The 27,225-nt window shown below is 40.7% G+C and overlaps 2 protein-coding genes across 4 annotated transcripts; both read right to left on the bottom strand.

Annotated features, from left to right (window-relative positions):
* Positions 1 to 5: 5 nt before the first annotated feature.
* mettl26 (methyltransferase like 26) lies at positions 6 to 2,928 on the bottom strand. The gene is made up of 6 exons (XM_061679890.1): positions 2,595 to 2,928; positions 2,257 to 2,419; positions 1,173 to 1,232; positions 1,022 to 1,089; positions 816 to 894; positions 6 to 731 (listed from the first exon to the last, which is right to left on the bottom strand). Exons 1-6 carry the CDS (start codon positions 2,786 to 2,788, stop codon positions 675 to 677), a joined length of 621 nt encoding a protein of 206 aa, XP_061535874.1. The 5' UTR covers positions 2,789 to 2,928; the 3' UTR covers positions 6 to 674.
* Positions 2,929 to 3,032: 104 nt separating this feature from the next.
* Positions 3,033 to 26,201, bottom strand: ccdc88aa (coiled-coil domain containing 88Aa). 3 transcript variants are annotated; one of them, XM_061680072.1, is made up of 28 exons: positions 25,816 to 26,201; positions 25,654 to 25,745; positions 22,848 to 22,953; positions 21,847 to 21,916; positions 21,471 to 21,529; positions 21,245 to 21,328; positions 20,912 to 21,052; positions 20,151 to 20,329; positions 18,290 to 18,371; positions 17,574 to 17,732; positions 17,185 to 17,331; positions 16,933 to 17,077; positions 15,304 to 15,966; positions 15,019 to 15,224; positions 14,334 to 14,528; positions 13,310 to 13,440; positions 13,058 to 13,196; positions 12,793 to 12,966; positions 12,512 to 12,673; positions 12,134 to 12,411; positions 9,710 to 9,853; positions 9,381 to 9,567; positions 9,111 to 9,256; positions 8,490 to 8,582; positions 8,128 to 8,330; positions 7,789 to 7,869; positions 6,698 to 6,763; positions 3,033 to 4,997 (listed from the first exon to the last, which is right to left on the bottom strand). In XM_061680072.1, the coding sequence occupies exons 1-28, from the start codon at positions 25,876 to 25,878 to the stop codon at positions 3,940 to 3,942; spliced, it is 5,253 nt and encodes a 1,750-aa protein (XP_061536056.1). In that variant the 5' UTR covers positions 25,879 to 26,201; the 3' UTR covers positions 3,033 to 3,939. The 3 variants fall into 3 exon arrangements, with proteins under 3 accessions (XP_061536056.1, XP_061536055.1, XP_061536057.1); XM_061680071.1 differs by lacking the exon at positions 7,789 to 7,869 and adding an exon at positions 6,896 to 7,129; XM_061680073.1 differs by lacking the exon at positions 7,789 to 7,869.
* Between the last annotated feature and the right edge of the window lie 1,024 nt (positions 26,202 to 27,225).

The following is a 27,225-nucleotide window of genomic DNA, read 5'->3' as shown; positions in this document are numbered from 1 at the left end:
GAACAAATGGCACTGTGAAACTTTTATCACTGAGGTGTAGTACATTAACTTAACAAGAATTCTACATATTTTCCACAAGAGCACTACTGGCATCTATAGCTACTTAAAACTATATTCCGTGTGTTGCGATGTCTTATTCTGGTGCTTTTGTTTTGATTTGAATCAAAGTAGATTATACTTTGTCTTGACATGCAGTCCATATGATAGCATTCACATTTGTTTTCTTTTATAGCTGTCAGAAAAATATCTTTATATTAACTTGTATTTGCTTAGCAAAACGTCACTTAGCTTGTCTCTATATTGTCTTTATTATATGATCTATTATATACTTGTTTTCAATACCTATAGTGCACATTATCATCTGTAAACCATTTCTACAAGTTACAGTATTTTTCTGGTGTTTCTGCTAAATGACCCATATATACAATGAGAAGAGGAGCACAGAAGCAAAAACACACTAAATCAAGCAAAATAAGCAGTCAGTTACTATTACACATGTGGGCAACCAGGAATATAGTGTACTACAGGTTTATGATACAATCATTCTGGCTGTTTATTTATTCTAATGTCTAATTAACTGAAAGAATTTGGCAACACGTCTGAGCTTTGACTTAATTTAAGGCGCTTTTCTCCATCCTGATGTTATCCGTTCAGCAAAAGAAGGACAGGACACTTTACACCAAACTCTCCTTCCTGAACAGGAGACATTTGTTGTTGGCTGGCATGTCCACCTAACACAGAAAACATTTACATTAAAATTGTACGGGGGATTTTTTTTTTTTTTTTTTATCGGCTTGAAAAAGCTGATAACTTACAATTTTCTCCAGGAATAAACCATGTATTTCTGCAAGTGATTTGAGGAGGGAAATATCCCTAAGACCCCACTCTGGGTTCCTGGAAATTAAAATGTTTCGTTATTGAATTACACAAGTGCATTTAACATGATTGCCAGGATACTCCTGTCTCTCACGATGACATAATTCCACAAAACATTGCATATGAAGATGAACGGTCACCTTACCTCTGTCGCAGGCTTAAGTCAAAATCAATATTGCTTTGTGGTGTGATGCCACCATTCACTGCGTAAGGCTGGAGAGCACAGCAGAAATTGCAGCACAACATTATCACATGCAATGCACATTTATGAGGAGATAGAGGCGTTTTAAACTCACCCCATATGTCAACAGCAAACCTTGTGGCTTCAACACCACTCCAACCCCTTTGAATAAACCCTAGAAGGCAAATAAGCACATCCTACATCATTACAAGGAGCAGAGCAGAGGTGCCCCAACTTGGGAGTTTTTTTTAGTTACGAGCCGTCGTTTGGTTATTTTTTGTTTTGTTTTGCGTTGCATGCCAAAATTTCAATTACGAGCAAGCCTCAGATACGCTGTCGCTTGAGTGAAGTGTGTGTGGGGCGGGGGGGGGACACACACACTGCACTTTCACCTGCTTATTGAATGGGACAGTTAAACACACATACAAAATGAAAACACATGCAAGGAGCATGGAGAAAACGCTCACATTGAACTAGCACTGTGGTAAATGGCCAAAAGGATGGAATCCAGGCTCCTGACATCACTCACTAGGCCCCGCCCTCTAAAGTCACAACAACACACAAATGTACTAGTGTGTGTGACTTTCAGCTTAATTTTGCTTTGTTTTTATATTTATATTTTGCAATACAGTGCTATTTTTATTAAAAACATTTTTAAAAATGGGGTGTTTTTAACGTTTTTTTAAAAAACGGATTAAGAGCATTTCAATTCATTTCAATGGGGACAATTTAATTCACGTAGGAGTAAATTGAGTTACGAGATTGGTCACAGAGAGAATTCCACTTGTAAGTCAAGGTATGGTACCGCTATATTTGGTTGTTGAATTTCAGACTTGATGGGTGGGCCACCACTCCAAACACCCAACTATTTGTATACCGGTACAAAAAGAAGTGAATTGTCCATAATATGTCCTGTTTAACAGTATGTTTATTATTGCACTTGTGATTTACAGTGCACTGAATACTGGATGTGCTTGTAATACTTCGGCATACATAGACTTACGTCATATGTTCTGTACTAAACATATATTTTGTTCTAGTGTCTCTTAGCAAAAGGACCAGAGTGACGCCAACTACACTGGCCAATAACGAGGATTCTGATTATTGTTTCGGAAGCAGGATTTTGTTGATATCATTACATTGTGCAGGTGTAGGAAAAGTCCGTGGACTAAAATTAGAGCCGTCGCCAAGATACGTGCCTCTGTACAAGCCATGGGAGAGATGTGGATCATGTTGATGTTGAGGACCAGATCGAGGCTCTGTGGCTGGATCCCTCCCCAGTGATCGTGGCTCCGAGACGCGTCCAGGTGGATGGCAGGCTTCACGTTGTTCAGCTGGTAGTGAGCTCTGTAGGCTTCGATACTGAAAAAAACGGAAGCACGGCGTGTCGTTAGTCCCACAACACAAACACGCCTTCGTCATTAACGCCGCTCAGGATTGGCGTGAAGTCCACTCGATGTTGTGCGCATTCTCAGGGCTCCTCGCGTATGCCCGTCATTGAGTTTACTGCAGTGGAAACAAAATAAAAGAGATATACCTGGTTAAAGACCGTTGGTCGTACTCTGATGGTTGCCAAGTAATGTTCCGGAGAGCCCCAGCCAAATGTATGACATGTTGTCCCGTACCGGAGGAGATCTCGAGCGCTTGCAGCCGTCTGTCGGTATTCACGCAGCCCCGCAGCACCATCAGGATGGGCTCCTTGTTCCTTTCCGCGGCGGCGGCATTCAGCATTCTGCACAGCTGTCGGCTTGTACAATATAGCTTACGAAGGCAACCCAGGACCCCCGCTTGTTGTTGCGTTAGTTCAAATAGAACAAATGGAACGTAGTCCCGAATGTTTTGGTTTTCGCTAGAAAATGCTCGACTTCCGCCTTGTCACAAATCACGTGGGTCCTCACAGCCAATGAGAGCAGTGAAATGAGTCAAGGCTCAGACAAGGACCGTGTCTATTTTTCGTATACGTTTACTTTATTAAAAGAAAAACCACACGCGTTCATGTTACAGCTTCAATGGTTCACACACATGGTTTATCACATATGATCATCACATTTCTTTCAGGTACACATTAAAATGTATTAGTCTAGGTTTAACAAGTCCAAAGAACTGAGCACCAGGGCACAACTACAGGATCCAAATCTTTCGGCAAGTCACAAACATTTCAAATAAAGGTTTTGTCTGATAGGTGAAGTGAGGCTTAACTGCATTACAGAGCTTCACAGGGGTGTCCAAACGAGAGCGTGCCGTTCGTTTTTACTCGAGTTAACATTTGACACGGCCTGTACATGTTATTTGACCGCATTGCACTACAGTATTTACATTCTCGTTTTGGTTCTGGAAGAACAGATGTGATTCTGCTGCTGCTCAGTATAAGGGGCACAGAGAATATATATATATATATATATATATATATATATATATGTATTCAGCACCAGCTAACCAAAAATCCTGAAAAATCCTTGACTTTTTGCTCTAAAGGTTGAATCAAGGCAACTGGATATACAGTATATGTATGTGAATAATATACATCGAAAACAAAATATAATTGCTCAGCATATCGTTACCTTCAGTGAGGGATTGGTTTTAGCATGTGAAATCAATTAAAGGTGAAGAATGACCGTGGCTCTTGGATCCTTAGATCTTTTTTTTTTTTTAGTATGTGGCCCTTAGAAGAGAAAGTTAAGACGCCTCTGGCTTAGTGTGTGAACAAGACATTTACTGTAAATTACTGAGAAGCGCAGAATAAAATACCGAAACAAAAACATGGATTGCTGGAAAAATTTGCTACACGTTTAGCGTGTAACAGATAAAAGTGGGTAATATTATGAATCCATTTGCAACAGAAGATGAACAAGATTACTCATACTCTATGCTCCTTCTTTCAATCAATTGCCATTATCAAGATTGTGATTCTGTACATTTTCCATGTTAAGTGTGAATGCTTTGTTATGAGTAGACTTGTGGCTCACTGGAGTGTAGTTTTTTTTGCAGGCGGACTCATAGAGAAAAATATCTGTCTGGTCATTCCTCTCAAGCACTTCCAGACAATTCCGCCCAGAATCACTGAAGATTGTGTTTGAGAAGACAGAATTGAGGCTAAATGGGGAGTTTAAATCCGACTCCTGCACGGGGGGATTAGGATGTTCTTTGGTAACAATGACTGTTGGGTCTCTTGGAGGTTTGACTGGAGGACTGAGCCCGGGCCCACTACTTTCGCTGAATTGTCGCGGTTGTTGATTGGATGTGGCTGCTTTTTCTTGTTTCTCTCGGTTATTGCGCTTTTCTGAGATGGGGGCAGGAAGTGTCTCCGTCTTGACTCCCACCTTGCAGTCGTTGTTGACGCTGGGGCGTCTAGATGAGCCATCAGCTGTGGAAATGACACTGCTGGCGCGAGGAAGACTTTTCGACGACCTGTACCCTTTGAGTCGCCCTTCTTTTCCCAGCGGATTAGAGAAGCAATTGAGGCACCCAGACATTGAGGACGACTTACCCTGAACATAAAACACTGTAATTGGTGAACAAGATGAAGTCTGGGTACATTCGGTATTACTGGAATTCGATCTTAAATTTGTGCTTAACATGCCCCCTGAATGTGACGGGCGACGTGTCACTTTTCCTTTCGATCCCCTTCTAATGCTCTTTGTTCCCCTTGTGAGCCAAAAGTCCTGGTTTGGTGTAGACTCCTTCTGTTGAGATAGGAGGTCTGATTCCTGGCTATTTGTCACAGGGATGGCCAAGACGTTCTCCTCGTGTGCCGTGGAGGAGCTTTGCTGTGCGTGCTGGGTTGTGGAGGTGTCACTGGGCGGCTGGTACGAGACAGAGGAGTGGCGAGACAGCGGCTGCTGGACAGGGCTGCTGCCATTTGACCATGGCTCATTATCCAGGCTCATGCTGAACTCACCACTGCTCTCACTTTGAGCTCGACTCTGGGTGACATTAAGCCCTGGGAAGATAATTCATATCATTTTATACATTCACTCACATGTACAACATATATTAGGTAAACCTGCACAATTGAACGAGATCAATACAGATGGTTGTAGCAAAAACTCTGCGTAATGAAGATAATACTGTGGCAGTGTGACTGTCACTGTGAGGGAAGTATTTATTTACCAACATTATTTAATATTGCGGTTGCAGTCATTGCATCGTAATAAGAGGGGTTTGAGCTAATCACAGAAAAATAACACAAGAAACATCTCAGTGAGATGCTGATACATTTCAGTTATGCACAAGAGTCATACGTATATAGAGGTTAGCAGTGGTGGAGGACTGAGCTAAGGACCTCGAGGAAATATTTGTACGGTACTTCATAATGTACGTAAACAGGTTTTTCAGGCATCTGTTGTTTACATGAGTATGTATTTTTCTGACAGTTTTTTTACTCTTACTGCCTACATTTAAAAACAGATATCTGTACCTTCTCCTCCTTACTTTGTCAAAATAGCCTCATAACCTTTTTCAACCTCCGTGGATAACACACGGCATAAAAAAGACGGAAATAGGGGCAAAGTCTATTGTAGCTAAGATCTTGATTGATTTGACTGATTCAGATCTTGGGGGAGAAACAGGCACTGAAAAGACGACCATTAACGACGATGATGCAACAGATTTGGAGAAACTATATATTCCCCAACAATGGCTTTATGTAAGAAAATTGTTTGATGTTGTCAGCACATCATGGTTTCAGGAAAACAAAAGTCAAAAGTCGAGCCAACGCTACCTAGGTCATAAAGGGCCCGCATTTTGTCTCTTTAGACCTCCAAAGCGTGACTCTCTAACGTGGACTTTGTATAAAAGTGTCAATTTCATTTTAAAAAAACCACTGTGGTTTTGTCCTACAAGTGTCCAGAAAAGGCCCTTCTGACAACTACAGAAGACCCAAACACGTGTGAGAGCACACGTGTTTGTTACGTTGACTGCGCTGGCTCTGGAGCGGAGAGGTAGTGACGTAGATGAGCTTGAGAATTTTGAATGACCTGATTTCAGGCCTCTTGGCAGATAAACCTCCGGGGCTCAGGAATGCATGTACAATTTTAATTCATATTTCACATGTTTACCGAGGAACCATAGAGCCAACATTACAGCTGAAATACAAGAAAAAGTTGGTTTGGCAAAATACGGGCCCTTTATTTTGTTCTTCTCAGTATAAACACTGTTTAAGTTAATAAAAGAGGGAAACTTTTGTGTGCACAGTTTTTTTTCTCGTTGTGCCACGTTATCAAATTGTGTGTAACTGACAGTAAAAAAAAAAAAAAAAACATTTTTACTTCTAGTACATGTCAGTCTGTACTTGTTTTACATTTACTAAAGGACAGGAGGTGAATACAGTATTTTCCTTTACACAAATGTCTTCTATTTAAGTACAGAGTGTGGAGTACTTTTGCAATCTCTGCAGGTTAGATTTATCTCTCTTTAACAGTGCCTCTGCAAATGTATCATACTGTTAATCGTAGCAAGGGGGCGGCAGATCCACATGTTCCTTCGTCGTTTTTTTTTGTTTTTTTTTTGCCTCTGTTGTCAGCATGCAGATTAATATGAAACAAGGTCATGATAGCGATTTGATGGATTTACTCTAATTCCTGCAAGCGTAATACATCTGTATTTGCTGAATCCTCTAAACGGCTATTCACAAAGCTTTACCGTGATGCTGCAGCTCGTCGTTGTCCTCAAAACCAGATGGCACAGCACTATCATTTGAATCCTTGTCTGTGGAGCACAAGTACTTCACAAAAGATACACCTTTACGTTCCATAAATTCAAGAGTTAAATATACAGTCCTCTAAATGATTTATAAAAAACAGGATGTCAATGAAATGAATGGCTTGCAAATGCCTCTACCTGTCAGCTCTGACACATCTGGGACATCAGTGTCATTGGCTGTGGTGTGGAGTTGGATGGATGGTTCAGTGGTGGGATGCAAATGAAGTGTGGATAAGATGGATGTGCTAAGGAATGACGTCAATCGTTTTTTCCTGTCCTTCACATCAGCTTCCGACCCTTCCAGCTCCTCAGAGCTGTATGCCCACTGCTCCTGCTCCAATGGGGCAGAGGGGTACATCAAGCTGCTCAGGGCTGTGATGTTGTACCAGAGAACAGGACAGTGAAGAGGTGGATAAGGCTGAGGACGTACAGGTGCTAATAGAGACTGAGGCAAATTAGCTTTGGAGGGAAAATATCCCTGTCTTCAAATGCAGCCAATTTGATGCAGTCTAAATCCTATGGATGCTCATCCATCCATCCATTTTCTTTACCGCTTATCCTCACTAGGGTCACGGGCTCCTGGAGCCTATCCCAGCTATCTTCGGGTGAGAGGCGGGATACACCCTGAACCGGTCACCAGCCAATTGCAGGGCACATAGAAACAAACAACCATTCGCACTCACATTCACACCGAAGGGCAATTTAGAGTCTTCAATTAACCTACCCTGGATGTTTTTGGGATGTGGGAGGAAACCAGAGTACCCGGAGAAAACCCACACAGGCACGGGGAGAACATGCAAACTCCACACTGGCGGGGCCGGGATTTGAACACCGGTCCCCAGAACTTTGAGGCAGATGTGCTAACCAGTCGCTCACCATGGATGCTCATGTTATTTGAAAGACTTTTAATTGTTAAGTTCTGATGTGATGACCATAAATGAGCTGGCAGTACATTCTCATTTCTGAGTTAGCAGTGAAATTAAAGGCTATTGTGAAGATGGGATCAAACACTTGAATGAAGTCTGTCTTACACAAGGAACGTTGAATGAGAGCCTTCACTTTCTCTTTGTTCTTCAGCGTGTTCCTCATACGCGGAAAGAGTTTCAGTGTGGCTTTTTAACAGACAGCATCCACATGGGTGATAAACAGATGTAACAGATTGGAACGAGAGATGGGAAAAGAGCAGTTTAGATGAAGGGGAGGGTTCAAGGGAAGAGGGAGTGAAGAGAAACAAGACAAAATGAGAGACAGTTTGGTGCATGCAGAGGAAAGTGCACAGTGACTATGCATAAGGACGAAGGAGGCATTGGACACACAGTCACAGCTTGTTGATAAAAATCCAAAGTGCAATTAGGGAAGTTCGTACTCACTGTTGTTAGGCTGCGGTGATATGGCGTCACATGCTGATGTGGAGGTTGAGCCTCCAGAGCCATCTGAACTAATGAAGGAGCTGCTGTCGTGACACGAGAGGTGTGCCTCCAAATGCGTTGGCGTGAGAGAGTGTTCTAGTCCCTGTTCATGGCTATTAGATTTGATCAATTTCTTCAGCTTGAGAGTGATCCAGTTTCCTCGCCTGTTGAAGATGAACATTTTCAAAAGGATTGTTGAAAGAAATGATTTTGTAAATGCACCATAGCCTAAACTCATGACCCAAAAGAGATAACAAAATAAAAATAAAAAAAAAGATTATGATCTCATCATCTACATTAACCAAAAATGTCAAGCAACTTACCTGCGAGGAGGTGAGGGTTCATAAAACTTATACTGGTCCATTATCTTCTCCTCTAGCTTCTCCTTCTGCCTCCTCAAATCATTAAGTTTGTCACTGAACAAACAATGAGAGAGTTGACAAAGGTTGTTCATTTGAAAGTATTCTCTTCAGTAAGGACTTGGCTGAACTACCATGCCAGATAGTTTGTTTCACAAAACCATTTCAGAAAACTGTTCAGAGAAGGCACTTTGAAAAACTGTAATTGAAAAGATTGGATGAATGTGGTCCGCCACATCCATTACAAGTCATCGACTGTCTGATCAACACGACAGAGGTTAAGTTCATTCTAAGGTACAGAACATGTTTGATGAGGACTTTAATTTCGGTCTCGTTCAGATAGACCTGCTTCAGTAGAAGAATGCTTCTTGTGTTCCCTGTTAAAACATGCCAAGTCCTTTTTGACCAGCCACAACATTTATCAGTTTGAAGATGGATTTGGGAGATGACATATTTGCATTCTGCCAAATCCATTTTTTAAATTTGTGTTTGTCTTTTTTCCCAAGGCCTACGTGTCTTGTTCAGCCTTTTAATTGTCTATTGTGTTTGAATGTACTACGATTGTAAACGGTTCTCGATGCTTACATATATTGTCGCTCCTCTATGTGAAACAGATCTTTGCTCTCCATTGTCTGCTCCAACAGAGTTCGGTTCTGCAGCATCAGTGTGTCAATTTGACTCAGAAGATGGTGATTCTCCTCCTCCAGGTTCCCCTTTAACTGGCTCAGCAACTAATCACGCAGGCCAGCAGGGGGTAAGAATTCAACGCAAGCCAATCAAATAAATCAGTTAACCAAAGGTTCATGTAACCCTGAAAAATGTCACAACGTGCACGTTAAGATCAAGAGTCCACACCTCGCACTGGTTGGTGAGCTTTGTGGAGGTGATATCAAGTTGCTGAGACTCCTTTTTGAGCTTGGAAAAATCTGCCTCCAGCCAGGTGTGCGCCAGCTTGCTCTCATTTAGTTGGCTCTTGAGCTGCTTGTGATCTGCTGTCAGCAGCTCATTGTCGTTCAAAAGCTGACGATAAGTTTGGTTCAGCCTGAGAAATAAATTGTACAATATTGCGGTATACAGTGATAAATAGCATCCTACTACGACGACGACTACGACTACTACTAGTAGTAGTCACAACCTGAGAATGTAAATGCACTGTTTATCTACCCGTGCTCCCCTTTTCTCACCAGTCTTTCTCATCCCGAAGCCTGCAACATTCAGCAGCAGCGGTCCTATGATTTTCCTTCTCCAGACTCATCCTCATCTGCTCTTCCTTCAGGGCTTTTTCCAGATCTTCTAATTTGGTCCGTTGCTGCAACAGGTTGTTGTACCTACAGTAAATACGCCAATCAAATATAAAACAAATCGAAACATGTGTAATAAAATGTCCATATCTACAGTATTAGCACCAGTTCAAAACCAGACCTCTGCCAAGGCATATTCATTTACCACGTGCAGAATCAATGAGTGAAGGGCTTCTTAATAACTACTGTAAATTCAATCCCAAAGGTTCTGCTGTATTACTGGGATCAAAATATTAAAAAAAATCTAACATAACGTATAACAAATCACAGCCTAACTGAATATGATTTTCATATTCAGTATTTCATATTCGAATTTTAAATTTTCCCTGATAACTTTATTTTAATTGTTTTAATTATTTTAATTTTAATTGCTCCCAAATTTGCAATTTGAATCAAAATTAAATAAAATGTGAATAAATAAAATGTGTTTTGACATCACAACATCTGTTAAAATCAGAAATTATTTACCTGAGACATTATGATCATTATATATATATATATATATATATATATATATATATATATATATATATATATATATATATATATATTCCATATTTTATTTCATGGTATTTATATCTTGATGTGTTAAACAACGCAGGACAGAGCACCTTTTGTTTAATCCCACCCACTTTTCAAGTGTGCAAAAGTATTGGAACAGACAGTATTAAATTAACTTGAAGTGAATAACCTTTAATATTTGGTGGCATAACCGTTACTTGCAATAACGGCATCAAGCCTGCAAACCATTGACTTCAGCAGACTGTTGCATTCTTAATTTGAAATGTTTTTCCAGGCTTTTGCTGCAGCTTATTTCAGTTCTTATTTGTTTCTGGGGGTTTCCCCCTTTATTCTCCTCTTCAGGAGGTAAAATGCATGCTCTATTGGGTTAAGGTCCGGTGATTGACTTGGCCAGTATAAGACCTTACAGGTTTTCCCCCTGATGAAATCCATTGTTGTTTTGGCAGTATGTTTTGGGTCATTGTCTTGTTGGATGATGAAAATTCTCCCTGCATTTTTCTATAAATTGGCAGACAAAATTGTTTTGTAGACTTCAGAATTCATTCTGCTGCTCCCATCATGAGTTGCATCATCATTAAAGGCCAGTCAGCCCGTTCCAGAAGCAGCCAGGCAAGCCCGCCCAAGCCATGACATTTACCTCCACCATGCTTCACAGATGAGCTTGTGTGTTTTGGATCATAAGCAGATCCTTTCTTTCTCCATACTTTGGCCTTTCCATCACTTTGGTAGATGTTAATCTTGGTCTAAATTGCCCCTAGATGGTTGTTTGTTTCTATGTGCCCTGCGATTGGCTGGCTACCGATTCAGGGAGTACCCCGCCTCTCGCCCGAAGATAGCTGGGATAGGCTCCAGCAGGCCTGTGACCCTTGTAAGGATAAAAGCGGTACATAAAATGGATGAATATATATTTGGCGGCACGGTGATTGACTGGTTAGCACATCTGCCTCGCAGTTCTGAGGAGCAGGGTTCAAATCCTAGCCCTGCCTGTGTGGAGTTTGCATGTTCTCCCTGTACCTGTGTGGGTGTTCTCCGGGTCCTCTGGTTTCCTCGCGCATCCCAAAAACATGCACAGTAGGTCAATAGAAGACTCTAAATGGCCCATAGGTATGAATGTGAATGCGAAGGGATTTTTTTGTTTATATGGGCCCTGCGATTGACTGGCAACCAGTTCAGGGTGTACTCCGCCTCCTGCCCGCAGTCAGCTGGGTTAGGCTCCAGCATACCCGTAACCCTAGTGAGGATAAGTGGTGTAGAAAATGGATGGATATATTTATTTTACACATATACAGTATTTTCTGTGGTGATCCATCTTGGGAAGAGCCTACAGCCACAACAATAACCAGTTCAATATTTGTGCTTTTTTTTTTTTTTTACTGGTACTGTATATCATACCATATTTAGCTGGGCTAGGCTATAGAAAATGGAGAACAATTTTTCATGGCATCAATATTGTCTGGATTCCCACAAAAAATTATTTGGAATAGTATCTCACTATCAGAGCAAAAAAACTGTGGCAAGGAAGCGGACAAAGAAATAATCCCACACTGGTGAAAACCTAATCTCCTTTCCCCACTGAGTCAGTAAAGTAAACACAGTATTAAATTCATCAATGGCACGAGTGATAAAGTTAAAGTAAAAATAACACCAAAGTTGATGTATTGATGTGAAACTAAAAATGTCAAAAGTGACTACTGCACGTCTCTTTTGAATAAACAACTGCAGAACTTTGAAAGAAAAACGTGAGCAAAAAAGACATTCAACCTTTTTCACACTTATTTTTTTCACCTGTCCTGCAGTGTGCGGTGCTCTAGCTCCAGCGTCCGATGGGCATTTTTCAGACAGCCATGTTTCCCCATGAGGACCTCATACTCTGTGGCTTGCCGCTCGTGGAGAGCCACCAGACGCTCATGATCACGTAATAGCTGTTCATGAGCACCACGCAGCTCTTCGCGTTCACGCACTGCACTGTCCCTCTCGCTTTCTGTTCCCACCTGCTGCTGCTGCAACTGAGCATTCTGAGCCATCAGGGAAGCAATCTGGGAGTTTAATGTGGAATTTTCCACCTGGAAAAGCAGGAAGTTCTGTTAATTTCAGCATGCAGTACAGTACATACATTCTACATGCATGTTGATGCAAACTCAGGTTAATTTCTTTCCCCCGTACCTGCAGGTCAGCATTGTGTGTCTGCAAAGCGGTGTTGTTCTCCTGCAGGGAGGCAGCTTGTCTCTGCAGGGCGAGGATCTGAGCCTGTTGACTATCAGACTGACTTGCCAGCTGCTTCAGATGGGCCTGCGTAGCCTGGCGCTCTGTCTCCAGTGTTGCATTCTAGGAAAAGGTGAGGAGTACAAATGTGATGAGGGGAACTGGTTCTATTCTATCCATACACATTTCAGAAATATAACTTTTTGGAACTGTGCGGTTGTTGGTACACTACTGCAACTTACATTCCTCTCTACTTCAATCAGTCTGTCTTTAATATTCAACAGCTCTTTGGTGGCTTCGTGGCTTTCACGCAGCCATTCACTCATTGCCTTTCCATTCTCTCTCAGTGGGGAGGCGCTGGATGCAGTCAGCTCCTCCTCCTGCTTTTGTTGCAAGGCCTCATAGCTCAGTTTAACCTGCATGGCGAAACAGAGTTCAAATCCCTGGAACTAAACAAAACTACAAAACAAGACATTTCAGTAAAGTTGTGTCCGTGATGTAACTCACAGTTCTGAGCTCATGGCGAAGTTGCTGATTAAGGGTAGAGGATTCTTGTAGACGGGCCTCCAGCACAGCCATCTTGTTATCTTTAATTTGTATAGACCTCTTCATGGTCAACTCTAACTCTGACTCCAGCACATTGAACCTGATGCATGGACAATTTTATATATATATATATATATATAAGATATTAACTTTCAACATGCAGTTGGGGGATGTCTGTTTCCTATTTTCAAAAGAGAAGCAATGCATGTACACCTGCGTTCGGCTGTGTCAGGTTCCACAGATTGCTTACGCTCTCGGTTGAGAATCCTCATCTCCTGCTCATGGGACAGACGCTCTAGTTCATCTTCTCTCTGCCGGGTCTTCAGTTTCTCACTAACAAGCTCCTAAAGCGAATCAACCACCCAGGGTTAATGGACAGAAAATGTGGACACAGTACAGTATATATTTAATAATTTTGAAACTTTCTGTAGTCACTGTGATTCATCACTGTCCATCCTTAAATATGTTTCTATCAAGAAAAAAAGAAAAGTAAGGATTGTTGTTTTTCAAATAAAAAAATGTAAGGATGTAATTTCCTTTCGACAATGATGATGTATACCATACAACACTATAAATGAATATGTTTTATTCTCTTTTCTTATACTGTTTTCGGTTTCAAGGACACAAGTCAGAGCTTTATATTCTTGGTACATATGCAGCTGTACAATCTTTACAAGATGAAGAAAAATTAAAAATGTCTAACAAGATTTTTTTTCAAAATTAATGATATTCTCTTATGACTAACACAGTCAGAGAAATATTGATTTTTTTGTTCATTGTGGTAGTTATTCATTGTTGTGGTGCAGAATTGCACTTAATCATATTGAAAACTATTTATAATAATTTGGTTACTTAGTTGGGCAACATGACCGGTATTGGATGCCTCTCTCAGTAAGATACAGTGAAATTCTGCAAACTTCAGCCACAATACTGTAGTAGTGACAAAACACATTGTTGAATTCACAAATGTCTGTGCAAATCAATATCAAGCATTATTACTTAAAGTATGTTTTTCTTAACTGAATCAAGAACCAAGACCATTATGAATAGTATTCAGGATATATTGCAGTATATTGTAATATTTTAATACAAGTTTTAATATTGGAGCTCATTTTTGCAAGTATACTTAATATTGTGGCCTGTGAGTGTACTGTTTATGTACACAGGCTGTACACAAATAAAAAAAATCCATTATGAGTCAAGGTCAGAGCAGATTAGTATTTAGTCTCCTTGTTACCTCTCTAAACGTGTCCAGGGTCCTCTGGTCGATATCAGCTTGCTTGGCCTGTTCTCTGTTGTCTCTCTCCAGCCTTTTGACCCTCTCGGCAGTCTCCCTTAACTCCTCCACCTCCTTCACCAGACAGCGCATTTCCCTTTCCAGGCTCGCCATGCAGACATTACTGCTATCTAAATTGGCTTCTTGAATTTCAGTCTGACATGGAAGATGAAGCGACTGTTAGTATCGTAATTTCTCATGTATAATGCGCACCGATGTATAATACGCACCCCCAAAGTTGATCTCAAAATTCTGGAAAACCCTTCAACCTATCTATAATGCATTTTTACAATGCATGATTTTGCTTCTACCCATATGATCAAAACATGAAGTATTTTTTTTAATTTTGTATACCCCTGTCATATTGGAATGAAAAGTTTAGGCTGCACCTTTTTCATAACTTCTAGGTGGCATACTAGAATGAAAGTGTACAACTTTTTCATAACCTCTAGGGGGTGGTGGCATATTGGAATGAAATTGTACAGCTTCTTTATAACCTCTAGATGGCGGCATACATTTCTAAAATGTGAAAGTCTTTTTCATTTTCTGCTATACCTATATATAATGCGCATTATACACAACAGATTATGGTATATGTTTAGCCATAACGAATACAGTACTCAAAATCCGGCAACCTTGCACTTACCTGCTGCCGCAGTCTTCGATTCTCCTTCTCCAGTTGCCTCTTCACCTTCTCCAATGCTGCTGTTTCTTGTTCCAAACTCTGCTTCTCTATTTCCACTTGCTCCATACGGCGCACAGTAATCCGGAGTTCCTCTAAACTGGCCTGGAGGCTCTGGTTGTCTGCCTCCAGTTCTTGAACCTCAGCTTCCAATTGTTGGATTTTTCGCTCTAAAGAGGAAGGATTTGAAAAAAAAAGTAATGTGAAGACCTCAAGGGGTCTCCTAACTCAACCCCCCATAAAACCTACCAGTGTTACCAAGGGAAGTTTGCAGTTGTTGATTAATGGAGTCCAGGGCCTTGCATTTGGCCTCCAAACGCTCTGTGTGCTTGTTGGCATTAGCGAAGCGTGCTGGCAGGCCCATGAATGTGCTGTCATGGCTGCAGCTGCTGCTTCTTGAGCCAGGAGAGGGATTGTTTGATCCCACAGAATAATGGGCAGCATTGTGACTATTTTCATACACTTGCAGGTCAGACATAACTGCCTTAAAATGTTCTCCGCTGTCGTTGCCGTCTACCTGTCCTTTCTCCTGAATATGACGGGCTGTATTAGCTGAGAGGTGGACATCTGTGTGGACTTGCTCTGACTCTTTGTATTGAGAATCTGTATTGGATATCTTCTGTTTCACTGCACCTATGTTGGATACATTTCTGCAGTTCTGCTCATGTGAGCAGGGAGTCAATGACATTATGTTTTCTTTCGTTGACGATGTCCACTTGTCAGTGCAGCAGACCACCTGGTGGACACGATCCTTCTCACTGTGGTGACAGTGTTTGTTGGTCTGTGCGTTGTTGTGAATACAGACACCCCTGAGCTCCTCGACAGTCTTCAGGAGACTTCTGTTCTCCTTCTCCAACTTCAACAGCCGACTACGAATCCGCTCGCTCACCTCGTCACTGAAAGTCTGCTGCCCTAAAGAGAAACATATAATAGTAGAGGTGATAGGCAACAAGATCTGGACATTGTACTGTATTAATGAACATTTAATAGGAACTATAGAATGTTGCCGTTTGTTTGGCTGATGCAGAGTAAGCATTTTCAAAAGTCTTAGTTTGAATTGACTGTAAATATCCCATGAGGCTACTAGTATTGTGTGCTCATGTACAATCAAATGAGTTAAAGTATAAAAGAATGTGTATAAAAAAATTCTGCCTTTCCCAACATATTGTTCATATATTGATTTAACAATGTGTTTATTATTGTGTGTCTATTGTATCGCATCTGACTGAGCTGTGATTCTAAAATGTTCTTGTTGCTAAAAAGAAAGGTATCGTCACTGATGATGGTATAGTGGTACATTCGCTCGACTTGGGTGCAGACAGCATGGGTGCACTTCTCACTCAGTGACAGTGTGAATGTGAGAGTGAATGGTTATCTGTCTGTGCCCTGCGACTGGTTGCTGACCAGTCCAAGGTGAGGTCCGGCTCCTGACTCAGATAAGCCATACAGAAAATAGGTAGATGAATAAAAAGGTTATCCAAAACAATAAAAATCACCTTTCTGTATAATTTAATGTAATTCTACACCACTGTAAAGTACAATCACAATAATAAATGTGAAATTAATACGTCACTGGCAGTGTCAATCAAAACAGCAACACATTTGTATTGGATCTTGCGAGTGGTGTACCTGGTAATGTCTCCAGTGGAGGGTGGAAGGGCGGAAATAAGATTTCAGGCCTCCAAGCAGAAAAATGTCAGTAACTCAGGAATGCGTGGGCGATTTTAATTCATATTTCACATGTTTACTGAGGCACCATAGAGACAATATTACATCCCAAATCCTAGAAAAAGTTGGCTTGGTAAAATATGGCACCTTTAAAATCCTCCTCAAGGATTCAGTGTTGCCCATCACTAAACATTAAATACCAGCTCCTACCCTGAGAGTTTACGGTGGTCTTCGATAGTTGTTCTAACTCCCATCCCAGGTGCTGGGACTCCTCCACGCTCCTCCTCTGTGCTAAACACAGAGTCAAGTTTTCATCCTGCAGTTCCTCAATGCATTTACGATCTGTATCCCTTCCCTAAAGTGGAGGTGCATATTGATAAGCTTGTTAAGATCAAGATAGTTAAACTAATATTTTTCCACTACTCTATTTTGCCATGTGTAAAATGTGAAGACTACTGTTACTTGTTCCATGTCGTGGATCCGGGCCTTCAGCAACAGGCTGTGCTTCTCCAGCTGGTGAATTTTATCTGAGCGTGCCCTCCAGCCTGCCAGTTGATCTTCTAGCACCTCTTTGGTTTCCTGCAGCACTCTGTTATCCTCCTTAAGCTCCTAAGGTACGCCATCGCCCCCAACCAAGGAAAAACATTTATCATCACTTGAAATATGAAATGCTGCAAAAATACAATTGAAACACTTGTTTATGTTCCCATTTCCCATAAATTGTATTAAAAGTATGCTATGTAAGATTACCTACAATACAGTATATGCAAGAAATGCGCATTTCTCAAAATGAAATTTGCAAAGGGCGTGCGTGTGCATGTGTAAAACAAGTTATTTATAGTTGTTTTAACCTCCACTTTGGCTTTGTAAAACTCCATCTTGTGCAGTTGCTCCCTATAGCGTGCCACCTCGCTCTCCAATTTGTCAGCTTTGATCGCTCGCTCTCTCAGTGCATCCAGCTCATCGCGGTAGGTGCGGGCTGCTCGGGCATCTACAAGCAGCTTCAAATTCTGATGAAGATTCAAACAGAATTATGCTTTATATCAAATTAGTCTTAAAAAGCTTTTCAGATTTAAAAAAAAAAAATCAACCGATACAACAGTGACAATTCCATCTGCAGTAGGCATCAGAATTATGATATTAGGCTATGACCATGGTAGAGCATTCAGCCCCAGTCATTTCACAGGATTTAATCAATCTGAATTCAAACTTTTGCTAGAAACCCAGTTTGTGTCGAGATGAAAACATGTTCCCTGTAAGTATTAACATGTTATGTGGTATTTATGCCATGTTCTGCTCTCCTTTAAGGGAAGAACAATAACCCTAAAAATCGCTGCTAAAAATGTTAACCAGGCTACTAGGTGCTACCAAACTATGCTTCAAAGCTTGAACAGGGTAAAACTGTATTCAGTTCATTCACAATCAGTAAGCACAGCTTTGCTTCTGAGTGTTTTTTTTTTTTTTATTTAAAAAGATGTGTAATCTGCAGAGAAGGGTCAGGAGGTTACTCCATTATGTGTTACTGTCAATGCAATGTTTGTCTCGTTTTTATTTTTTTCTTCCAAACCTCCTGCTGGATCCTCTTTAGCTCTGCTTCCACGTTCTCAAGCTCGTGTCTGTTGTCCTGCATTTGTTCACTCTTCTCTTCTCTGCGGGGATGGACAGAGTGCAGAAACACACAGACACAAGTTGAGACACAAGAAGAACGTCTTACTTCTATATTACTGTAATCACATTTCAATAATATTCTAGGCATTACAAAAAAAAACAAAAAAACAATTTGCCTTTTTGCTGCAGCTGACTGTACCAAGTTGTCTGTTTATATGCATGAAAATTGTGAATAGTCAAGTTCAAAAGAAAATCTGCTTAGACGCAGAGAAGAAAGAGAGAAATAAATAAATACATGAATGGTTTAATTTGTGTTTGTTCTTGGGACTGTCTGACAAGCAAGGAAAATACACTAGAAGGTGATTATGATCAATGTCGCTAGTAGAGCTCTTGCGATCGGGGTTAGTGTGGACGTGCATTCATGATCTGCACGGGCACAAAGCCAATGTGGGTCAGAGGTACAGTATAGTGCACAACCACTGAAACTGTCAGGCAGGCTTTAATGTGGGCCAAACTCCCTGGGGCATCTCTTATCCTGCACTATCTGTCTCATTCAGTCACTACTGGAAGGTCTCCAGAGGAGAAACAGCTTACAATAAGTACCATGCAGCAACCCATGTCCCCCACAAAGACATTTACTTTTTATTTTCCACAGTCTACATATCTACTTCTGCATACTTTTTATTTGTTTTTGACAACATACAAAAGTAACCTTTTAGGAAGCAATAAAATAAATATTGTCATTCAAGTGGGCTTACAGAATTGACCCCATGCAGGGAGGAATTTTATAAAGAAATATAATGCGATACAATTACATAAAAGTGATATTTAATAAAGAAATTATACAGCTTTTTAGAAAAAGTCACAGAAGAAATGTGTTGCAATTTACTCCAGTCAATGAACACCATATGCCTGCATTTATTCTCATTTACAAACTTGACAGTAAGTCAAGTAGTTTACTGTATTTATTGTATTGATTGACTTTACCTTAGTTTTTACTTTCTCTGAGAACAAAGTTAGTAGTATATTATTAGTATCCAGGTACCAGGGGTGATTTTGTAAATATAAAATTTCTGTGTCATTTGCAGTGGCGTGGACTTGTACTGCACCATACAGAGAAATGTTGAATATTTTGATTCTGTCATGTGGCTAAATAAAGTCAACAAAATATTACAAGCAGTTCTCAATATGATCCAGTGCAATTCTCCACCATTGCCAACAACAAGCAATGATTAACATATTGTTCAGCAAATCCCTCTCTCATTGTGTCAATCAAAGTTGAGCATTATCATTCCTTCATTTTCCGTACCGCTTTATCCTCACGAGGGTCGTGGACATGCTGGAGCCTATCCCAGCTGTCTTCGGGCGAGAGGCGGGGTACACCCTCAACTGGTCGCCAGCCAATCGCAGGGCACATATGAACAAACAAACATACATACATACATACATACATTCACACCTACGGGCAATTTAGAGTCTTCAATCAACCTACCACGCATGATTTTGGGATGTGGGAGGAAAAACCCACGCAGGCACGGGGAGAACATGCAAACTCCACACAGGCGAGGCCGGATTTGAACCCCGGTCCTCAGAACTGTGAGGTGGATGTGCTAACTGCCGATCATTATCATATTTATTTATATCTAAATGGCAACCCAAAGGGAATCAATCTGATATTGATTTGTTTACAATCACTTTCTAAACATTGTTTTTTGTTAGGATGAAAAAATTTGCCTTATTGGTCACAAACAGTCCAGCACAGCATTCTTGTCTTAGAAGTAGGTGAAGGGGGCCTCCATCTTTATGCACTAGATACTCACAGCTCTTGTCGAAGTCGTCTGATCTTGGCCTTAGAGTCGGCAAGCTCCACCACCAAGTGTTGCTGAGTTCCCGGCTGCTGCTGTTGCATGCTGGGAGGATAGATGGCGGACTGTGGGCTGGATGAGCTACAGAGCACACGGACCACCCCTTCCCTTTCCGGTGTTAGCTCTGCTATAGTCTTAGAAAACAAATGGATATATACTGGAATTACAACAGGTTGCAGGTTATTTGGTCATCTTTAGTGGGGGAAAAAAATCAGAAGCATTCCCTTTTCACAGCTGAGAATTCTGCATGGAATTTACAAACAAATGTAAGAAACAAAAAATGGAGTGTCTGTTGGACTTTCTCCCACCCCCATTTGTGAGGGCATGTGTCACTGTTGTACAGCAGGGCCTGGCTCACAATTTCTATTGGAGTTCATTCCAAATTCTTTGATGGGGTTGAGATCAGGGCTGTCAGGTTCTTGCACAGTGAGCTCATCCAAGCATGTCTTTATGCCTTTGGTGAGAAATGAAGTTTCAGGCTTATCAGAAAGGTTTAGAGTAGATCAATACCTGATTATTCCATAGATTGATTGTTTAAGAGTTGTGTCCTAACACTTTTATTCATACTTTACCTTGTTGAATCTGACAATTGTTGCTAGATGTATTTTTTCTTTTCGTTATAACCAATTACAATTTACTGCCCAATTAGAGTTGCATATTTGGAATTCGTAGCTGGTTATCTTCCATGCACATTTCGAACCGGTATCGTGCCTTACCTCCAGATGTGCGTCCCTCTGGTCCAGCAAGTGCTGAAGATTGACAGCCATAGTCTTAGCGACAACCTCCAGCTCAACAGCGGGCATATCACTGCACTCCAACCAATGCAGATCTAGGAGGTTGTCTTGACTGTGGGTTAGCTGGAGAATATCGGGGTGGGACAGTTTGGGCATCAAGGGAGTTGCACACATATTGACATAGTGTAACTATCTACAGTACGTAGTTCTTGGTTTTCGGTTACTCTTGCAAAAGTGATCTTAATCTTAATGAAAACAAGTTAATTTACACAGAATTCCAAGTGACTTGATTTTGAGCAAACTCAATCTGGATACCTCTTGAATATGCATAGCTATGGCTGCTTTCGTGTCAAAGTCAAGCGTCTGGATTATTTCAATGTACTCCTCTTTCTTCTCACACTGAAAAGGAAACACAAAAAGCTCATACGTTCGGCTTCAGATAATAACGTGATTAGGGATTATTTTGCCAACAATATTGTCACAAAACATTGACTGTATATTAGACATCCACATATTAGACACCAGACAGTTAACTGTTTACCTGGACTGCACATCCCAGGAGTAACAGCAATAGTTTCTTCATTTCCAACAGACTTTGCTCTGTTGGAAGTAAGAACAGAAAAACTACTTAATACTGAAACGTTTAAATGAAAATACAGTAAAGTAGAAGTCATGACACAATGTGTAATTAATTTGGGTAACGTACCGCAATACGAGTGGGAAAAGTGTAGGTGTTAAACCCTCTCACCAGTAAAGCGGCATCAATGGCAACCTAAGTCCCCCCCATTGTGGGTGGATGCCAAGGCCCCCGTTCACCCCGTTCACCCCCCCAAAGTCGGCTGATATAGGTTGCAGCTCACCCGCGACCCTAGTGAGCACAAGCGCTATAAAAAAAAAAAAATGGATGGATGGCATACCAGTGTGAGGAGTCCTTGAAAGCAGCAGCACATTTGGAAGAGGAATCATAATCAACTGTCGCAGGTTTTCCTGAAAAACAAAATGCAAACCAAAAAGATGAAGTCAAGGATAAAGACATATGTATATATATATATATATATATTTATATATATATACAGTATATCAATCACATATTGTGTCTTAACATAGATGCAGATGCTCATCGGTATATCGGTTTGTAGAATTTGTCCAAGATTCCCTTTGATCAACTCAAACTGCTTCAATTAGTGTAAAAGAAGTCAACCATCTCTGCGGGCGTGACAGTGTAAAAATAGCCAAAACAAGCCTGGATAGAAGCAGCTAAAAATAAAATCAAAAACTGTCCCACATTCATATTTTCCATGAAAGACAGTATTAATAATATAATATAAAGACAGTATTTATAAATGTTAGCAGTACAAATGTATCAGGAGTGCCTACCCTATCAGTTGAGTTATAATCAAATATGTAATTCGACATGCTGTTGAAGATGTTGCTGCAGAAAACGTCATTCAGGCCACATCACTTAATTCAAGAATCTAAATGCACCATCCTCCTTGAAAATGACATTCTTGTAATCTCAACAGATTTGAATGCGAGGCGGTTTATCTCAAAGTGCGGTTAATTAATTTGACAGAGGAGGAAAATCCAAGCCTCATCAGCAATGATTTGTGTGCCACAGCATCCCGTGCTTGAAATGTGCGGCTCTAGCGCTCTGACTGCAGCTCGACTGCTGCGCTCCAACTGCTCCCGTGCTGATTACACAGATGTTGACATGGGTGATATATAGGGCACCCGTCTTAAGACAGAACTGGATCTGTAGGGAAACGAGTCTGACCAACGATCAGGTTCGTGCTTATGTTAGCCAGTGTGTGTGTGCCTGTGTGTGCAAAGTTGTTCCAATGTTCTGTTCCAGTGTTGTGAGAGGGCCAAGCAGCATGTAGCTTGGATGGATGCGGGACAAACTCAGGGAGGAACTCACCAGATAATAGGTCTTGATTTTCTGAACAAGAAAGGTCAAGTTGTGGACCCTCTGATTTGGATCCTTTCTCAATTTGTTTGCAGCTTGAGGTACGGCTGGAGGATGTCTGAGTTTAGTAAGAAACACAGAAACAATCTTCAATTGACTGTCTATCTAGAACTTTCTATCGAGAACATATCTATCTTGAACATTGGTTCTCAACTGTTGCCACTATGGGACCTGCATTTTTCTATTGTCGCTGAGTTGTGAGCCACTTTTACAGAAGTTAGAAACAATTAAAAACATCCATTGTTCAAAAATAGCCTTTGGAAAAATATCATCTTGTTAAACATAACTCCTCATGCTTACATGTTTAAAATGCCCTGTCAGAGCACCTTACTAAGAAACTGAGGATAAATAACAACTTATATCTTGGCACTCAGTACAACATCAATAGTTTGTCCTCTTTTGAAGAAATGAAGGCTATAGACCAAAGCAACTGCAACAGTTTTAACTGTCGGAATTATTCTATACATTTTTTACTACCTCTCCACGACCCAGCCAAAATGGCTCAATGACCCACTTTTGGGTCCACGACCCACCAGTCTAGATCAGAATCACTATTCTAGAATCTACTTTGTTCAGTCAAATAATGATTGCATAAATAAATACTATAACTACCCATATTGTTCAACCTGTGTGCATGTCTGATGAAAATACAAGAAAAGGTAACTTTGAAATTGAAATTGCGTGTCAATGCTGAGAGATTCCAGCCAGACTGAAGTCAATTACACTGGTTAGCACATTACAGCATATGATAGCAATAGACAGATAATGTGTAAATATAACCCCTAAAGGCTGTGAGTTGCATAGGAATGACACCAGAGCAATCGACTTGCGCACTCGGAAAGTTCCGATGTCATCACAACATCGTGGCAAATAGCAGATTTTCTTTCCAGCTAAATGGTTGCTTACACATCCCAAAAGTGACATTTAAATGACCCAACACATTTCAAACATGGTTGCTGGCTGCCATATATGCAAAGCCAGACTCATTCCATTTTAGTTATGCCGAATAAGGGCAGAAACTGTCATTGTTTTGATTTCATCATTCTTTTTTTTTTTTTTTTTTTTTTAATCCATTGGAATGGTGGCAAGGTAAGGCAGTGACCAACAAGTTAGGGCATGTGTAAAACAGTCACAATTTGCTAACGAACAAGTGGGATGGAAATGGTTAGGATGTCTTAAATCATTTGACTGTGCTGAATACATTTTCAAGACCGCTTATCCTGGTTAGGGTCGCGGGGCGCTGGAGCCTATCCCAGCTGACTTCGGGCGAAAGGCGGACTACGCCCTGAACTGGTCGCCAGTCAGTCGTAGGGCACATATAGACAGGGACAACCATTCGCACTCCCATTCACACCGTCACTGAGTGGGAAAGGAACCCACGCTGCCCGCACCAAAGTCAGGCGAGTGTACCACTACACCATCAGTGACCCACATTGAGAAATGACGATGCAATAGACAATACTATTATTGCACTCAGAACTCAATACAAATGCTGTTAGCCGCTCATTCGTCACACTGTGCAGTCTTCCTGCCTCCACCCATTTTTTTTGCCCCATTTCTGTGTCACCCCCTCCCATCTGTGTTCAAATGCCACTAAACCCCAGCAACATGGCTTTAATCTCAGAGGGTCTCCCAATCCAAGAGATTATCCCACCTCCACCCCCTCCCCTCTTCCCAGTGAAGCGTTATTTCTCATGCAGAGATGGTTATTGTGAAACTGGTTGATAAAATTAATACATGGACACTGTCCCTTAATGGTTGACAAATGGCAGCTTTCCACAACTCTACTGGGTTATTTATTTTACCCCTCACAAATAGAGCGTCCAGTATTGTCACTTGCTATAACTGTACAACTACCAGTAGACCATCCGTTTTCTAAGGGTGGGGATAATTCCTTTAGAACATACGGTGCTCAAATCATAATCCTTTAAATAGCATCTCGACAAAATTTATGTGGTCTCATCTGTCTCGGTAGGATTTTATCCAAACTTCAAAGTTCTGTATTCATTGTTATGTATTTGAGACTATGGATGAAAACTAGCGTTAAACTAATGGCGGTATATTTCATCTTGAATTCACTGCATATTCTGAAGATGTTTATTAATGTGAACTGTGCTGTCAGAATTAAGTAATACATGAAATTAAATGGAAAAAAAAAAACGCATCTTCACAAAATGTATGATGTCTCATCTATCTCGGGAGGATTTTATCGAAACTTCATGAGTCATAGCAGTAGTAAATATTCAGCACACTAGTAGAAAAACTAGTGTGCACAAGTTGAACGACAGCGTCCTACTAGTCCATTTTTTGTCCACTACGGTATGTTATTACCGCACACTAGTAGGACAACTTTGCCATATGATTAGGACATGGTACTAGTGAGGCAAAACTGTGCACTAGTTGACATCTGTGTGCTACTAGTACAATGCTGGATGTTAAATAAATGATTTGAATATATGTCACTAGAAGTACGAGTGTCAACTAGTTAGGTTTTCCCACACGAGTAACATGAAGTTGTCTTAATCATGAAATTTCATACAGCAGTTTAAAAAAAACAAAGTTAGGAGATCTTTTTACCACTAGGCCTATACACTCGTCTTTTTCCTTGTGTGCTAAAATTTCTTATAGTGAGAAAAAAAAGAGCATACTAATACATGGGCCTTCAACTGGATATCAATGATATTAAATAGATGCTCAAACAGCTTTCTGTTGTAACATTCAATTGAAGAAATGGACACAAACCCAAAACATCACTTACATTTGGCTCATGACGTCGTTCAGAAAAACTCCATCCAGTAATTCACTAAAGTCCACGTGCTGGCCTTCGTCACGAGAAACAAAAGTCTTGACCTGCGGAGAACCGTGTGATCATTCACGTCAACAGAAGTCCATCATCACAGTGAATCAGTGAATCACATACCCAGGTGACAAGTGGGCTCATCATGAACTTCTCCAGGAAGGGCAGAAAAGCACAACTCTCCATCTTCGCCCAAGAGTGTGTCAAAAGTATATCCACTGGAAATCCCGGCTCATTTAACTCGCTTGGACATTTTCTTTTTAAAACTTGTACACGATGCCGACCTAAGCAGCAACCTTCTGTTCTGTCTTCTTATCATACATCAGATGTTATCTTCAACAAATGAGTCAGATACGAAACCGTACACACTGCTGCATCCTCCTCCACTGATCCAAATGTTGCAAAGGCCTGGGGTGGCAGTTGTTCCCTTTCCTCCCTTCCTCCCTTCTTGCTCACCCACAAATAGTTGTGATGATTCTTGAAGGTCTGCACAGTTGAGCGCCAGCATCAGAAACATTAGCTGTGTAATCTGGAATATTCCCCCCCCCCCCCGTAATCTCTTTACCGTGACGACTCCACCCCCGCCCCTATCTGTTCAGATGTTGCTCTCAATACTGCACTGTACTACTTATTAAGGAATTTGGTTTAATTGTCACGGTCATCGCCAATCACCATGTAGACATTTTAGAGTTCAAGGTTTTCCGGCTCAATTGTCCAAGTCCACAGATCACATAAAGCGCGTTTCTCTCCATTGTTTGAATGTCTTAAATTGGTCCTTAAAATACGTCAGCAGTGTATCATAATTGATTGATATCGGCAATGGACTAAAAAGCGCTATAGTGGTCCAACACTGCCACACTGTGTTCAAATCTGGGAACTCCACAGATACTATTGCAAATCGCCCCCACAAACTGATTTTCTGTACTGTACTGTAATGCATTCCAAAACAAGTGTTGTATCATGTAAATATATCGAGTAGATCAGGCATGTCCCAACTTTTTCCATCCATGAAAATGGAGGGAAGAGGGGGTTCACTTCACCGTGTGTTTACAAAACATGCTAAAACCAGCGAAACATATATTAAGCAGTTAAACATATTAAAGCCAAAAACAAAACGGAAAAAAACAAAAAACAAAACAAACAGTTTAAATCGCAGTTTGGTGTTATTGGTGACAAAAGCGCTAAGTTATTATAAGTGAATAATCGACTTTTGTTTCATGAAAAACATTGCACGACATTCATTTTAAATGTTTCAATTATTTACTTATAATTTCCTAGAGGGAAAATGAATCCTACACTCTGCTGTATGTCTTAAAATTCAACACTGAAACATTTTTAGAGAGTGATAGTGGAGTGCGTTATCTTTTAACATTCATGTTTACTTACAGTTTTCAAGAAATAATAATAATAAAAAGCATGTGATAAATTTTGTGGCTTTTTCTAAAAATAAGAAACGACAAACAAAGTGATTTTTCTCGTTAATGTCTGATGCAGGCTTTGTGTAATTTTATTATTAAAATATAAATGTGGGCC

Source organism: Phycodurus eques, chromosome 6 (assembly GCF_024500275.1).
Source record: "Phycodurus eques isolate BA_2022a chromosome 6, UOR_Pequ_1.1, whole genome shotgun sequence".
NCBI classification, from domain to species: Eukaryota; Metazoa; Chordata; class Actinopteri; order Syngnathiformes; family Syngnathidae; genus Phycodurus; species Phycodurus eques.
This window is presented reverse-complemented; position numbering and strand designations above follow the sequence as displayed.